Source organism: Pseudophryne corroboree, chromosome 4 (genome assembly GCF_028390025.1).
Source record: "Pseudophryne corroboree isolate aPseCor3 chromosome 4, aPseCor3.hap2, whole genome shotgun sequence".
Classification (NCBI taxonomy): Eukaryota; Metazoa; Chordata; class Amphibia; order Anura; family Myobatrachidae; genus Pseudophryne; species Pseudophryne corroboree.
Genome location: NC_086447.1, coordinates 771,714,965 through 771,731,026, shown reverse-complemented (window position 1 = coordinate 771,731,026; position 16,062 = coordinate 771,714,965). Strand labels below are relative to the sequence as shown.

The 16,062-nt window shown below is 43.7% G+C and overlaps 1 protein-coding gene across 1 annotated transcript; it reads right to left on the bottom strand.

Moving 5' to 3' along the window:
- Positions 1–346: 346 nt before the first annotated feature.
- LOC134910344 (BRD4-interacting chromatin-remodeling complex-associated protein-like) lies at positions 347–14,975 on the bottom strand. The gene is made up of 11 exons (XM_063918249.1): positions 14,866–14,975; positions 14,582–14,627; positions 13,989–14,037; positions 12,377–13,123; positions 8,046–8,148; positions 7,759–7,841; positions 6,759–6,820; positions 6,527–6,672; positions 5,255–5,349; positions 2,947–3,049; positions 347–470 (listed from the first exon to the last, which is right to left on the bottom strand). Exons 2-11 carry the CDS (start codon positions 14,620–14,622, stop codon positions 418–420), a joined length of 1,482 nt encoding a protein of 493 aa, XP_063774319.1. The 5' UTR covers positions 14,623–14,627; positions 14,866–14,975; the 3' UTR covers positions 347–417.
- Between the last annotated feature and the right edge of the window lie 1,087 nt (positions 14,976–16,062).

Sequence of the window (16,062 nt, the reverse complement as noted above, 5' to 3'; positions counted from 1 at the left end):
TAATATGTAGAAATGATAGAATGTCAACCTCATGTCCCTGGTGGCCTGTCAGTTACCTACCTGGTCCTTGTGGCTGCAGCGACTCCAGGTTGGCTTATGGGTTTCATCATCCATATTACCAGCACTTTCAGCAGCAACGGGTGACGGAGCAGCAGCTTATGTCAGTATTATCCCTAACCCCAGCCCACTCACAGCTTAACCCTCTGAGATCTTCCAGGTGTATGACTAATACTGTAGTCACAAAAACAATTTTACAAATAAAGATTTCAAAGCACAAAATTAAATTAAAAATGCAGCAAAAAATGAATTTATAAAAAAACGAAAACTTATTAAATCTAATACTTAACATCCTATGTTATAATTTCCTAGATATTGATAGGAACTGCATCATGATTGTGATTCCTGAGCAGGGTTACTTCAGATGGTCTCCTTATATTGGGTGGCGCAGCAGAATTCTGCCAGGTAACCATCTGCAAAAAGGGATTGTTTGTAAATGTGAATATGGAAGGATGCAGCCCATTAAAGTTCATAGTGACAACACCATTTTTACCGATCATGTTTTTCCTATGTATTTATTTCATATATAGCCACAAAGTAAATTGAGTGACTACATTAATATAAATATTGGTTCTTCACATAAACATGCTGAAGTCAGTGGTTCCTAGCGACTTGACTGATGGCATTTGCAGGAATAATAGTCCAACCCACAATAGGGGAGGTAATTCATACTCCACCATTTCACAAGATGCCTTGTTTTCTCCAATACACCTGGATGACCTGTCCAGTCATATCATGGTGCACCCCACCCTTTGCTCCCTACAGATGTCTCTGCAATCTACATATGCTCCTAGGTGTAAGTGAAAAAACCGATGTGACACACTATGGGGGGATTCAATTAGCCGCCGTAATTTACCCACAGGATAATTGATCCTCCTAGGCTATCCAATTAGCCCCGAAGTGCAGCCACAAGCATCTACTTCAAAATTCTAAAAGTCCTTTTGCCCATCACCCCATCTCACGTTAATAATCTCACTCCCAGGGGCAAACGCAGGATTTCTAAAGGGTGGTTTCCAGATACAGTATGTGACACACACACACACACACACACACACACACACACACACACACACTCTCTCTCTCTCTCTCTCTCTCTCTCTCTCTCTCTTTCCCTCTTTCCGAGTTGTTCGCTCGGTAATTTTCTTCGCAGCGATTTTCCGCTAATTGCGCATGCGCAATGTTCGCACTGCGACTGCGCCAAGTAAATTTGCTATGAAGATTGGTATTTTACTCACGGCATTACGAGGTTTTTTCTTCGTTCTGGAGATCGTAGTGTGATTGACAGGAAGTGGGTGTTTCTGGGGCGGAAACTGGCCGTTTTATGGGAGTGTGTGTAAAAACGCTACAGTTTCTGGGAAAAACGCGGGAGTGGCTGGAGAAACGGAGGAGTGTCTGGGCGAACGCTGGGTGTGTTTATGACGTCAAACCAGGAACGACAAGCACTGAACTGATCGCACTGGCAGAGTAAGTCTCGAGCTACTCAGAAACTGCACAGAGAAGTCTTTTCGCAATATTGCGAATCTTTCGTTCGCAATTTTGATAAGCTAAGATTCACTCCCAGTAGGCGGCGGCTTAGCGTGTGCAATGTTGCTAAAAGCAGCTTGCGAGCGAACAACTCGGAATGAGGGCCATAGATAGATAGATACACACATATTTATATATATAAATATATATATATATATATATATATATATACAGTATTTAATATATATATTTAATACATATATATATATATGTACCGTGTAAATATATATATATATATATATATTTAATACATATATATATATATATATGTACCGTGTAAATATATATATATATATATATATATATAATACTGTTAATATCGTTTACTGCCAGCCCTCCTAGGACTTTTAAAAAACAGTAGTTACTATACTAAGCCACATTGCTACATTAAGCCACAGCTCCCTCCGCTGCCCTGCCTGCCACCACTGCAGAGGTCCTGCAGATCCCGCCACTGCCTGCCTCCTCAGCAGCTGCCGCCATTGCTGAGCTCTCACAGCGCCCACTGCTGCCTACTTCCCTCTCTACTGCCGAGTGCCAACGGGGGTTTTCTGGGTAATCTGAAACCCCCCTGTGTGCGCCACTGACTCTACAGAAGAAAACCTCATTGTTGCAACATACTTGCCGAATTTCTGTCTGCCCCCTATGGAAGTAGCGGGTGTTTGATGTAGAGATTGCATCATTATGGACCCACCCCCTGCTTTACAATGCAGAGATTAACATAAAATGGGAGTGGCCAAGATTATGCAATTTATTGTGAATCGCGTCGTTAGTAATCTGGACCGCCCACTTACCTGACCTGAAAGCAGCACTGGCAGGCTCTGGGAGACTTGAATACTTTTACGCACAGCCAGGAGTGCCTCCCATGATTCGGGACCCTCCCAGCCATTCCAGGAGAGTAAGCAACTATGTGTTGCACAGTTCCCTAAACCTGCGCTCATTTGAAATCTAGGTGTACCTGCTCATTTAGCAGTGCTCAGCGAGATCATTGCACATTTTACATTGTGGAGGGGGACATTTTTTGGGTAATAAATTACATCCACTATGTTTAAGGTTAGGGACATGGCCGGATTAAGGGAGGGGCGACAGGGGCGGTTATACTGATGCCCCCCACATAGGGATGGTCTGCCAAGAGCTGCTTCGGAATTCATAGTGCATACAGAGCGGCGGTATACATTCAGACGCAAAGGAGTGGCTGGGAATGGAGCAGGCAATGACAGGAAGGACTACCCCCAGAATGAGGACCACACTGGGGAGCTCCATGCTGAGGACCCGCAGTGTGCCGGAGAGGAGCCGCGGGTGACACTGCTATGGGTGAGACCCGCTAAATGTTTTACTATATTGTGTAGTTTGTGGCTTAAGACTCACCAGGATCAGCTGATGCCATCTGCTTCTCACGTCTCAGCGTGTCTCTCTCCTCCTGGTTAAACATTCTTTCTAACATCAGCATTTCTGCAGAATTATTGATCCGCTAAGGCAGCGACAAAAATAATGTTACCAATGGCTATAAAGTCACACAGAAACATCATATATAAAATATTGGTGTGGCAATTCTGTTCTGTACAGATAGGTAACAGCTGCACACACATTATACTAATGAGCTGTTTGACTACACTCTAGGAGCCATAATAATGGTAACCAGTCCTGAGTTATTATGGAGACTGCAGGAATTTTTATTTTCAGAAAGAAGAAAATATATTCCGGATGTATTCAATACATTGTCACTGCTCCTAACAGTTTGAAAGTTGGAATTGGGACTGAAGGGCGTGGCTGTATTCAAGCACCTGCCACTTGTCCCATGCCCTGGAGGCACATGCATGCAGCACCAGGTTACTATGGACATGCCCAGGTCTTAAAGTGGTACAATCGTATTCACATTACACTGCATGTAGTGCCCCGGATTCATATTACACCACATAGTAATGCCCCTTATTATGGTTACGTCACTCAGTAGTGCTCTTTATTTACATTGCGCTCTACAATGGTAACCTATACAGAGTCAGATTAAGACCATGGGGGGCCCCGGGGCACTTAAGACAGTAGGACCCCTAATAAAGAGAAGGCAGATTAATTATATCAATATATATGTGTGTGTGTGTGTGTGTGTGTGTATATATATATATATATATATATATATATACACACACACTTATATCAATATATATGTGTATATACATAGAGACGATGATACCTGCTGTTTTATATATGCCCACAGTTGTAGTGACCCTTACACATAATAACCACAGTAGTGCCGCATATACACATAATGCCCACAGAAGTGCCGCTTATACACAAAATGACCACAGTAGTAGTGGCACTTATATACAGAATGCCCACAGTAGTAGTGTCCCTTACACTATATGCCCACAATAGTAGTGCACCTTAAACATAATGACCCCACAGCAGTGCTGGGACCTGAGGAGGGGATGAATGCTATCCAATAGAGACAGCACGTGTGAGTACCACGTGGGGTGGGCTTTAGATGGAGGAGGACCATAGATCCACCAGTACCTGAGGAAGGGGGAGGTGGTTGCAGCTCATCAGTAACACTAACACCGCCTGCATTATCAATTGACACAGGTGATGGGGCAGGCTTTTCTTTTGGAATTACTGTGCAGGGCAATGGAGGAGGTTGAACTAGTTCACCCTACCATTACAGGTTATGGAACTCAGTTTCACCTCATTCCCCCCACTTTAACCCCTGGACATACCTCCCAATTTACCACGAACCAGGATAATCATGATGACTGTGGGACATGCCTTAGACATATATTCCCTGGAAGTTTGGAGACCAAATTGAGAACATCATTTGGCTAAAGGATTATAAAGGGTGATTCCTCATGTTAGTTTATGGATACATGTTAACTTTGAGTGCCATGTGTCTTTTTGAGTATCTTCTGTTGTACAGAAATTAAACTTCTACTTCCCTCCCTAATCCTATGGGGAATAATTACTAAAGTGCGGGTTTTTAGAAGTGGAGAAGTTGCCCACAGCAATCAATCAGATTCTAGGTATTATCTTCTAAGAGGTGCTTGATAAATGATAAGTACAATCTGATTGATTGCTATGGGCAACATCTACACTTCTAAATACCGCTCCTTAGTGAATAGTCCCTACAACTCAAGTCACAAGTGGCCAATATATCTGCATCTGTGCATACAGTGGGGGTAATTCCAAGTTGATCGCAGCAGGATTTTTGATAGCAATTGGGCAAAACCATGTGCATTGCAGGGGAGGCAGATATAACATGTGCAGAAAGAGTTAGATTTGGGTGGGTTATTTTATTTCTGTGCAGGGTAAATACTGGCTGCTTTATTTTTACACTGCAAATTAGATTGCAGATTGAACACACCCCACCCAAATCTAACTCTCTCTGCATATGTTATATCTGCCTCCCCTGCAGTGCATATGGTTTTGCCCAATTGCTAACAAAAATCCTGCTGCGATCAACTTGGAACTACCCCCAGTATGTGTGCCGCTTTTATTAGTGATTGTGCGCAATACAAAGTTACATATTTTACACTCCACACACAGACACACATCCAGCTCAGGATCAGGGCCTATGTAGTCTGCCATGTACAACCATGTATATATACACAACCATGTGTGGATGCACCAAATCCAGCTGTTATTCCATGCAGCGATGCACATTTACAATTATGCCTACATTACATACCATTGCATCATCTATTAGCAGCAAGCGGTATTTGTTTTGCATGGCCTGGGCCTTCTTTAGAAGATGCGTGGCTGAAGACTCAAACTCAGTGTCCACTAGGGGGAAAGAATATAGTACTGTAATCATATACAATCATAACTGAGTACATTGCATAAAGACATTCAATGATTCTAGAATAAAACTAACATTTTATTTCAAAATAAAAAATAGTAATGACTTGTTGAAAACCTGAGATAGCTTTTATACAACTCATAATGGGTTGGGGTCAGGTGACTGGCGCTCGGGATCCCGTCGGTCAGCATACCGTCGCCCGGCGGTCACCTGACTATATCCCCTCTTAATCAGTAGTTTTTGAGGGATACCCAAAAAATGTAAATACCCCCTGAATGTATTACAGGGGTTCCGCAGCAGATATCGGACATATCTGCACAGGTTTCTATGGGAGCTGCTATATTGTGAGATTTACCAGCTCCAGAATGTGAAGCACGCTGAGCTTGTCCCTGCTAGCTATAGATGGCATTAGGCATTGCAGCCTATGGGCTACATAGTGCATAATGTACCTGGTAATAGCCACTCGCACATGTGCTGTCTGATGATGGCGCATACGCAGTACACCACACTAGGTCCCGCTGTACAAAGTGCACAAATCGCTGGTGTGATTACTTTAGTGACGGGCTCCTATTGGAGCTCCTGTTCTCGAAGTTGATTTTTTAATACATCTAGTACAGAATAGTGGCTAAAGAATTTCTAATTATTGTGTTTAAAAAACACGATAATTGACATCTTATGGAAAATTGCGCTGCACAGTGAAAGCAAAGACTCTGGCACTGTGCTGGGCCTTTGATCTCTTGTTCTCATGTGCCACCTTCCTGAATATCACTGGTAAGATGGTGCTGTGGAGGAGGAGGGACCCACACCCCCATTACCACTATCACTCTGGAGTTTTCCTTCCATTGCTTAGTCCCTCTCCAAATAAGCCACCTGAAATCAACCTTTTCTTGATAAAGGAGCCCACAATGAGTTCTACTTTCTACTGGTTTTATAGCATTCAGATCAGGTTTATCTATCTGTCGTATCATTAGATCCTGGTTTACTTTCTCTAATTAAACTCCAAACCACTCTTTTCATTTCCTATTTCACAATGACTTACTCAACCCTCCCTTTCATTACACTCTGCCACTATAACCAGGACTCTCTGTAGTCCTGCCACCTGATGAGTGGTGGATGCTGTTTCTATGGTATATAATATGGATAAGCCATGTTGGGAAGTACCTTTATGTAAGTCTTCCTCGGTGGGTAGTGATCCCTGGAAGACGTGGTACGGGAGAAGCCTCTGAGCAGCATCCTCCAGTGACAGGAATTTGCCTTTATCTGGCAGCACAGAGCGCTCCTGGTCCTTGTACAGCTGATGTAGAAGTCTAAGATATTCAAACATACAAATGATATAGTGACATTTACAGCACATATATTGGATTATATCACAGACATTTATACTTCTACCCACAGAGCTTCTCTTGTAAGCTGCTTAGTGGCCGGTCTCTTTAGTCCTCTTGGGCATTCCTCCACCTAACAATGGAGACATAGGAAATATACTTTAGAAAAGTTGCACATTCGGATATTTCTATGATTGTAGCTATGTTTTATATGATATATATATATATATATATATATATATATATTAATATTTATATCCACAATGGGTGGCACTTGAAAGGACAGTATGTACACCAATGTTTTAGGCCTGAAGATGCACCAGTTGGTATTCCAGAACCTACAGACGCTGACGTGGGTGTCTTACGGTGCGTACACACTGGCCAATATATCGGCCGTTCTCTTGAATATAACACGGGTCCGTCGCCCAGTGTGGACGAGTGATATGCCTGTGAACGCAGTCATCCAGACATACCGCGTCAGCCCTGCAGCACACCCGACGGCCAATATATCTAATGATATATTGGCGCATTAATTTGTGTGTATGAGCGGTTAGACTACCGCCCATACACAAGCTGCAGCAGCCGGCAGTGACTGACAGCTGAACTGGGCGGGCGTGTGTAAATACCCTCCCAGTTCATGACGTCAGTCCCTGATGGATTGGGCAGTGTGTATGCACAGCACACTGCCCGAACCGGCTATAGGCCGATCAATTGATCTGCAGATATATCTGTAGGTGCGTACCCAACATTAGTCCTTGCACACTCGGCCACATAGATGTACACGAGGGAAGAGCTCTGTAGCACCATTTGCATAAAGTCACAAACGGGCAACCACCGATAGACACAGGTGTGCCCGGGTCTGCGTCCACCACTGAACCATCCTTGTTTTATTTTATAAGTACATTTGTTGGCGGCCTTTGGAGCACTTGTGGCATTATATATTTGGTATGTGGGCCTATTTTAGGAGCACTTATTTGCATATATTTTCTCACCCACTATTACATACATACATACATACATACATACATACATACATGCATACACAGATTTGAAATATATATCGGCAATTACCTCAGCAGTCTTCTCTTGTGATCCCACAATAGCCTCTTTTGCTGAAGTATTATTCTTTAAATATTTATTTCCAGAGTTGTTATCTGTGGGATACCAAGGAAATCATTAATATATATAAATAAGTATAGACATTGACAATGCAAAACTTCTTTTTATGGGTGTCAGATGGCATCACAGGTTCCCTAGAGGTAAAGAATTGAACAAACCAAATGCAGAAGCCCAGTATAAATATATATGCATCCACCTCATAGCTAGTCTGCAGTAAAGAAGGATTTTGTTCTGGGTACCTGTTAGGGCAGCACAGCTCCGTGTACCTGGTGCTCGTGGCTGTTTTCTCTTAGGTTTCAGCAGCGGGACCGGAACAAAGGGATTCTGCAGTTTATTCTGACCCTGCCACAAAACCATCAAAATAACATTCAAACTCACAGATGGATATCTTGTATACTAACAGGGAAAGTCACATATGGAAGATGTCCTTACAGGATGTAGGGGGACATTTACTAAGCAGTGATAAGAGTGGAGAAGTGAGCCAGTGGAGAAATTTCCCCATCAACCAGTCAGCAGCTCTGTATCATTTTATAGTATGCAAATTATAGATGTTACTTCAGTGCTGATTGGTTGATGGGGCAACTTCTCCACTCGCTCACTTCTCCGCTCTTATCACTGCTTGTCCCCCATAGCTAGATGACCAGTGGTCGGGATCCCAGCAGTCAGCATACCGACGCCGGGATCCCAACCACCGGGATGCCGGCAGGGGGCCCAGGACTATTCCCAGTTGTGAGTATCCACGACACCCAAAGAGTGGGAATAGAACATGTGGAGAGCGCAGCGAGCCTGCAAGGGACTTCGTCACGCTCACCCCCCTGCCAGCATCCTATTGGCCATGATCCTGCGTTGGTATGCTGACCACCGGGATCCCAACCTAACCCCAACCTGTCCTTACATTATGGGGCAAATTCAGTAAGGACTGCAAAAAATTACAAATTAGTCAAAATTGCTCGCAAAAGCAAAATTACGAAAGCACGCCCAAACGGAAAAACTGCACCACTAATTTAATTTAGCAAAAAGAAGGTGGCCTTGTGAAATGTGCAAATATTGCGAAAACCATCCTAATAATCGCAATTTTTTGCGTACATATTACAAATGTCCGCAATTTTTGCATACATGTTTCTGATGTTGCATTTTTTGCTAACAACAGTGTTTTTCTCTTAAAAATTGCACAACCTACTTTCCTGCACCCATATTAAAGAAACTACTCAACAATTGTAAATCAATTCAATCATCACTTAATTGGTCAAATGATCTTGTGGTAATTTAGCAATTATTATCTTAAAGACACCATAGTGTCTTTCTTCAAACATTGACTAATGCCCATAACTGTGTTCAAATATATTCAACTAGAGAGAGTGTGAATTCTAGCCTCTAAACCCTACACAACAGCAATTATTGGTATATGTTTTAACAAACACACTTTTTTTTGGAGTCAAAATATTTTAATTCGGAAACAATAGTAACATTAAAAAAAAAAGTGATATTTTTATTGTGAAGTGGTCAAACATTACATATTATTGTTTCTTTGCTTTTATTTATATACCTTACTTTAAGGAATTATGGGGGTCATTCCGACCCATTTGCTCGCTGCGTTTTCACGCAGCAGAGCGAACGGGTCCCTGCTGCGCATGCGCCGGCGCCTTTGTGACGGCCGTAGCAGGACAGCGATCGCCTCTGCTTGATTGACAGGCAGAGGTGATCGATGGGCGGGAAGGGGCAAAATGGCGGCATTTGGCCGCCATTTCGTAGGCGCGGTCCGGCCAACGCATGCGTGGCCGGACTGAACGGGGGGCAGGCCGCAGCGGATGCGTGACGTCATACGCAGCCGCTGCGGGCCAGGGAGCGAGGAGTAGCTCCCAGCCAGCACGCTAAAGCTGTGCTGGCTGGGAGCTACTCCTGAAGTGCAAATGCATCACCGCTGTGCGATGCCTTTGCACTTCTGCGAGGGGGGCCGGCACTGACATGTCAGGAAAATTTTGCACAGCTACGATCAACTCGGAATGACCCCCTATGTGTAAATATTTGTTTCAATAAGTATACAAATGGAGCAAAATTAGCAAAACTTGAAAATAAAAAGATGGTGTTGCTGTTCTTCAACATATGTTTATGTGTGTAGCGCACAAATAAAATTTAAAAAATAAAAAAATGTATGTGGGTATGTTTTGTTTAACAAAAAAATGTTGGTTGTTTAAACAAAAATGTTAGGAAGCTAAATGTCATTTAGCAGATACTACTAAGCAAAATGCTTGTAAAGGTTATTTTACATTTGCTTCTATCAAATAGTGTGGTTGTCAAACCTCGATTGTTAGTAAGTGTAAACACAAATCGGTTAGTAACATATATTTTCACAGTCAACATGTGTTACAGAGTTAAACAATACCTTACATCAGTGTTTCCCAACCACGGTCCTCAAGGCACACTAACAGTGCTGGTTTTAGTGATATCCAGGCTTCAGCACAGGTGACTTAATTAGTAGCTCAGTTATTTTGATTTAACCATCTGTGCTGAAGCCTGGATATCACTAAAACCTGCACTGTTGGTGTGCCTTGAGGACCACGGTTGGGAATGCCCGCCTTACATGTTTCTAAAGGGCTCTACACACTGGCCGACATCAGTCAAAGATATGAACAATCTCATTCATAAATGAACAAGATACCGTTCATATCTTTGAGTGTGGAGGCTCCAGCGATGAACGATGCGCGGCCCCGCGTTCGTTCATTGCTGGTCCCCCGTCGGCTGTGCATGCAGGCCAATATGGACGATCTCGTCCATATTTGCCTGCACTTCAATGCAGCCGGGTGACGGGTATCCGCCATCGGGCAGCTCGGCAGCAGATCGGCCAATGTGTAGGGCCTATTAGTTCCAATACAGCTGAATGAAGTGATTTGTGGTCTGAGGTGTGAGCTTCTTCAGCTGGGTGTAATGAAGCAATTATTTCAGTATACATGCAGTCTACAACTGAGGTCAGCTTGTGCAATTTTTTAAGGTAGACCTGTAGTCACTCAGAAACTGCACATCAGAAATGTGCGATCTGCTGTAAAAAGTGCGAATGCACCGCCCACCGACCATCAGCATACGCCCACAACACACCCCGCAACACGCCCCTGATCATAGTTTTTGCAAGTCCAGCCCTTTAGTACGCCCCCTACATGCCTGCTTTTCGTAGTGCATACGCAGTTTTTGCTAAGTCTCAGAAATTGGGGGGGAGGGGGGTTTCTCAGTTTTTGCTATTTAAGTTGCAGAATTTGCATTTTTATGCTTTTTTTGCTAATTTTGCTGTTTTGCGATCCTTGAATTAGGCCCTATGGAGGTCATTCCGAGTTGATCGTAGCTGTGCTAAATTCAGCACAGCTACGATCGTTCAAACTGACATGCGGGGGGTCAGTGCCGCCCCCCCCCCCCCCCCCGCAGAAGTGCAAAGGCATCGCACAGCGGCGATGCCTTTGCACTTCAAGAGTAGCTCCCGACCAGCGCAGCTGTAGCGTGCTGGCCGGGAGCTACTCGTTGCTTCCCGGCCTGCAGCAGCTGCATGTGATGTCACGCAGCCGCCGTGGCTCGCCCCCCCAACGGTCTGGCCACGCCTGCATTGGCCAGACCGCGCCCCCTAAACAGCGGCTTAACGTCGCCATCCATCCCCCTCCTGCCCAGCGACCGCCTTTGCAATGACGGCTGGCATGCGCCGGCGCACTGCGGTGCCGGTGCATGCGCAGTTCCGACCCTATCGCTGCGCTGTGAGAAACTGCAGCGAGCGATCGGGTCGGAATGACCCCCTATATCTTGTTTACTACCAGAGAAAGTCACAGAAAGAGGAAAACTAATGTAGGGATGTTCTAGGCTTAAGACTTCTGGTTACTACTGAAAATTACAGATTTAATGACATTTCTCTATTTTTCTTCTGACATTTTATATTCTGACATTTAAAATATTTAAAATATAAAATATTCTGACATTTTATATTTTTGTTAAAATTCTGTAAATGAACAATTTAAAATACTACCTACTTCAATTGTCTGGAGATGCATAATCTAAAATCTACATCTAAACCCCTCACTGCCCAAAACATTTGTACTGGTTGAGTATCCCATATCCAAAATGCTTGGGACCAGAAGTATTTTTGATATTGGATTTTTCCGTATTTTGGAATAATTGCATACTATAATGAGATATCATGGCGATGGGACCCAAGTCTAAGCACAGAATGTAGTTATGTTTCATATGCACCTCATACACAAAGCCTGAAGGTAATTTTAAACAAAATGTTTAATAACTTTGTCTATTAAACAAAGTTTGTGTACAATGAGCCATCAGAAAACAAAGGTTTAACTATCTCAGTCTCACTCGTATTTCGGAATATTCAATTTTTCGGAATATTTGGATCTGGCATACTCAACCTGTATTATAAATTTAGGTACCAACCTGAAGTCCAACCTTCCTGTGCTTATTCGTGGCCCACTAACACAACCCAATATAATGCAATATCATAAAATAAAATAAAAAATAGTTTGGACTTGAAAATGTGCTAAAATAATAGGACAAAAGGGTCATGGAACTTAGAAGTATTAAATACCTGATGACAGGAAACTGACTGCTTCACGCCTGTGTTGGGGCAGAAAATGTTGTTGGCCGTAGCACTGGCAGCTGGATGGTTGCTTGCAGAATGGTTGCCATGTCCCCTAGGGCTCTGACATGGTGGCCCCATGCTCTGAGGAGCTACAAAGTGGTTTGCAGATGGCATGCCTAGGCAATAAGGTGGTGCTGATGGCAGAGCTCTATAGCCTTGACCAGGTGACAAATATATGACTTGTCCTCCAATTCCTGTGAATGCCGGGCCAGATACAAATTGCACAGCTGTGCCCGGGGTGGATAATAGTTGCACAGGATACTGTTGGTTAGGTGCAATCATGGCAGCTCTATTCCAGTTATTTAGTGCATGAGCTTCCTGGGCTCCCAGCTGTATCTGCCCAAACTGCTTATTAATGGAAGGTCTGGAAGGACCTGGGTGATTGGCAGGCCTTTTGTGGCCCATTGTCGAGCTTTTGTTGGATGGGACAAAATGGGCTCCATGAAATCTTTGATAACTGCCAAACATATTGCCATTCTGTGCATGACTCTGTACTAATGGCCTTCCATGTGCAATTGTAGGTGCCTGTCTGGGCATATGCTGGATAGGAATTCCAAGTGGTTGAATTAATCCTTGTTGAGCGCCAAATGCAAACAATGTGCCTACTTGCTGCGGGCCTACAGGCACGTGGGTCAGTGATTCTGTTCCTGCCAGTCTTACTGTCTTTTTATTAGGACATTTATTAGCAGAAATCTAAATGTTGACAAGTAAAAAAAGTGAGAAAATTATATAATATGTATAATCTGCACCAGTGTTTTCCTGCTTAGTTATACATATTTACATTTTAAAAACACATTGCAAGCTGGGTACTATTACATCCAAATGGAAAAAATAAAATAATGTCTGGTTGCTCTAAGTACAACTTGGGGCTCAAATTCATAATTTTACAGTCTTACCTAGAGCTGCCAGTTGGACATACTAACCCTACTCTATATACTACAAGGTACATATTACTAACCAATGCTAAGTGGAACATCCCTAGATAGGAATGCAAGTTGTGAAATAGAGGTTCAATAATTTGGGGTAGATGTCATCTTCTGACATACATGTTGTACAGAAGCAGAGCAACCAGAACAGGATAGCAGTGGTCACAGCTTGCCCCGCATCACACAGAAAGCACCACTGCTTGCAGGAGCAAATATACTGTCATTTCCTGTAGGATGCTGTGTTTTATTGGGATGTAGTTACTATCCCGATGGTCAGGATCCTAGCGGTCAGCATACTGACTCTGGGATCCTGGCCGCCAGAATGCCGGCAGGGGGCAGAGGACTATTCCTACTCGTGGGTGTCCATGACACCCATAGAGTGTGAACAGAACCTGTGGCAAGTGCAGTGAGCCACTGAGCCTGCAAGGGGCTTCGTTGTGCTCACCCCCCTGCAGGCATTCTGGCAGCCGGGATCCCACTGTCAATATGCTGACCGCCGGGAACCCGGCAACTGGTCACCCATACCCAACGCGTTTAATTAGGGGCTTGTAAAAAACATAAAGAAGAGAATTGCAACACCCAATCAGGCTAATTTCCTTTAAAAAAAATAACATTTATGAGGACAAACTTACCGATTTAACCTCAGATGCAAGAGGACTTATATTCAACGCTTGGTGGTCACTGAAAGAGAAACAAAACAAGCTCACCACATGGCTGATATACATTGGGAGAAGTACAGTAGAAGCATATTTATATTTCAGCAAGGCTACAGAGGACAGAATTTAGTGATGGATGCAGTTTGTACAGCAGCTGTGTCTTTGGGTGCAAAAGCGGGAGGAGAACAGCATCGGATCATGTATGCGACCATCAGACATCTGTGTTATCCTCAGGTTACGCAAAGCGGTTGGCTGTTTACGCTGGAGAGGCCAAGAACTCTGCATCCGAAGATGCACATCCTGGCTCACCACTCCCAAAAAATGAGAGTGTCACGTCCCCATTTTTGGGAATGCTAGCCAGCCCTAACCCCCCCCCCCCCCCCCCCCCCTTCCTCCCATCCCAACCAAGTGCCCGTAGCCTGTCAATCAGATGATCAGATTGGGGCTTGGGAGCACTGTGTGTGACCACGCAGGACTCGTTCTGCAACTTGCTTGATAAAGATCCTTTATGTCAATCAACATTCTCAAAGAAATTGTATGCATATAAATAACATTAGCTGCGCACTTACACATTGGGTTCAAGAAGATCAGAGACTTCATTTCCATCCATGTTAGCTATGGAAAAAATAAAACTTTACTGTATGTATCTAATGGCAGAAAATTTATTTTCACAGGTACTTTAGATATTTTTATCACAAATGCATCATGAATTGTAGAATTACAAAGTAAAGACCATAAAACAACTAGAGACTGTCTGACTGCCAGGCGGTCTGTAGTACATGGTCAATGGGCAGCTAAATTCCTAATGCAAATATAGATAACTGTTTTATCATAGAACAATTGCAGACAATACCTTGTATTCCAAAGATCTAGCACAACTTGTGCTTTGGCAATTCAGCCGGTGTATATTGTAAAACGCAATAACTTGCTGTCACATATACTGTAGCCTCACAAGTCAAATAAAACCTGCAAAAATAATAAGTACAGTAAGATTATAAAGTGTCTCTGTGATACACTTGGGCTAATTCAGACTTGATCGCTGCTGTGCGTTTTCGTACAGCGGGCGATCAGGTCTGAACTGCGCATGCATATGCACTGCAAAGCACAGGCGCGACGGTCCGCAGTGACGGGGAGCGCAGGGCAGCGACGGGATGGTGTGAAAAATCCGATCGCAAGAAGATTGACAGAAAGAGGGCGTTTGTGGGTGGCAACTGACCGTTTCAAGGGAGTGTCCGGAAAAACACAGGTGGGACCCGGCGTTTTGTGGGAGGATTCCTGACGTCAGCTCCGGCCCCGATCATCGCAGCGGCTGAGTAAGTGCTGGGCTGTGCAGAGACTGCACAAACTGCTGTTTGTACAGCTCTCCTGCACATGCGATCGCACTCCTGCACAGCGATTTCCCCCTCCCCCTGTAGGCGGCGACTACCTGATCGCAAGGATGCAAAAACTGCACCCTAGAGATCAGGTCTGAATTAGCCCCATTGTGACATGTTGTTTGTTAGATTACAGCAATCTCACCAGCAGGTTGGAATTATCATTATTATTATCTATATACTGTATGTAAAAGGCTAACGCTGCTCCTCACCTCTATGGGGGAATTTAAGTATTTTGCCACAAGATAGTGCCCAAAGGAGCAATTCACGTGCACAGCCACCGGTGCTGATATTACTGTTCTGTTGTTCCATCATTTTGATGGGCTGGTAAGTAGTTTTTCAATAATATGTTTATTAAAACTCAGCACAGAACACGATATCCGAAAAGGTGTTAAACAATAAAAATATAAAGAGAAACGATAAAATATAAATATAGAGAGTGTCAGACTGGCCCATAGCGGTACAGGGGAAACCGCTGGTGGGCCCTACTGCCTGAAGAGCCCACCCCCTCCTCTAGGGATCAGGCTTTAGATTGTGCACTTGAATTATACTCTATGCATATGTTACATTATACTGCACAGGACTATGGTGTATTCACTACAGTGCATTGCTCTTATTAAGCTGTAACATTATTTATCATGCATGCACTTGCAGTATATACTATATATATTTATAAA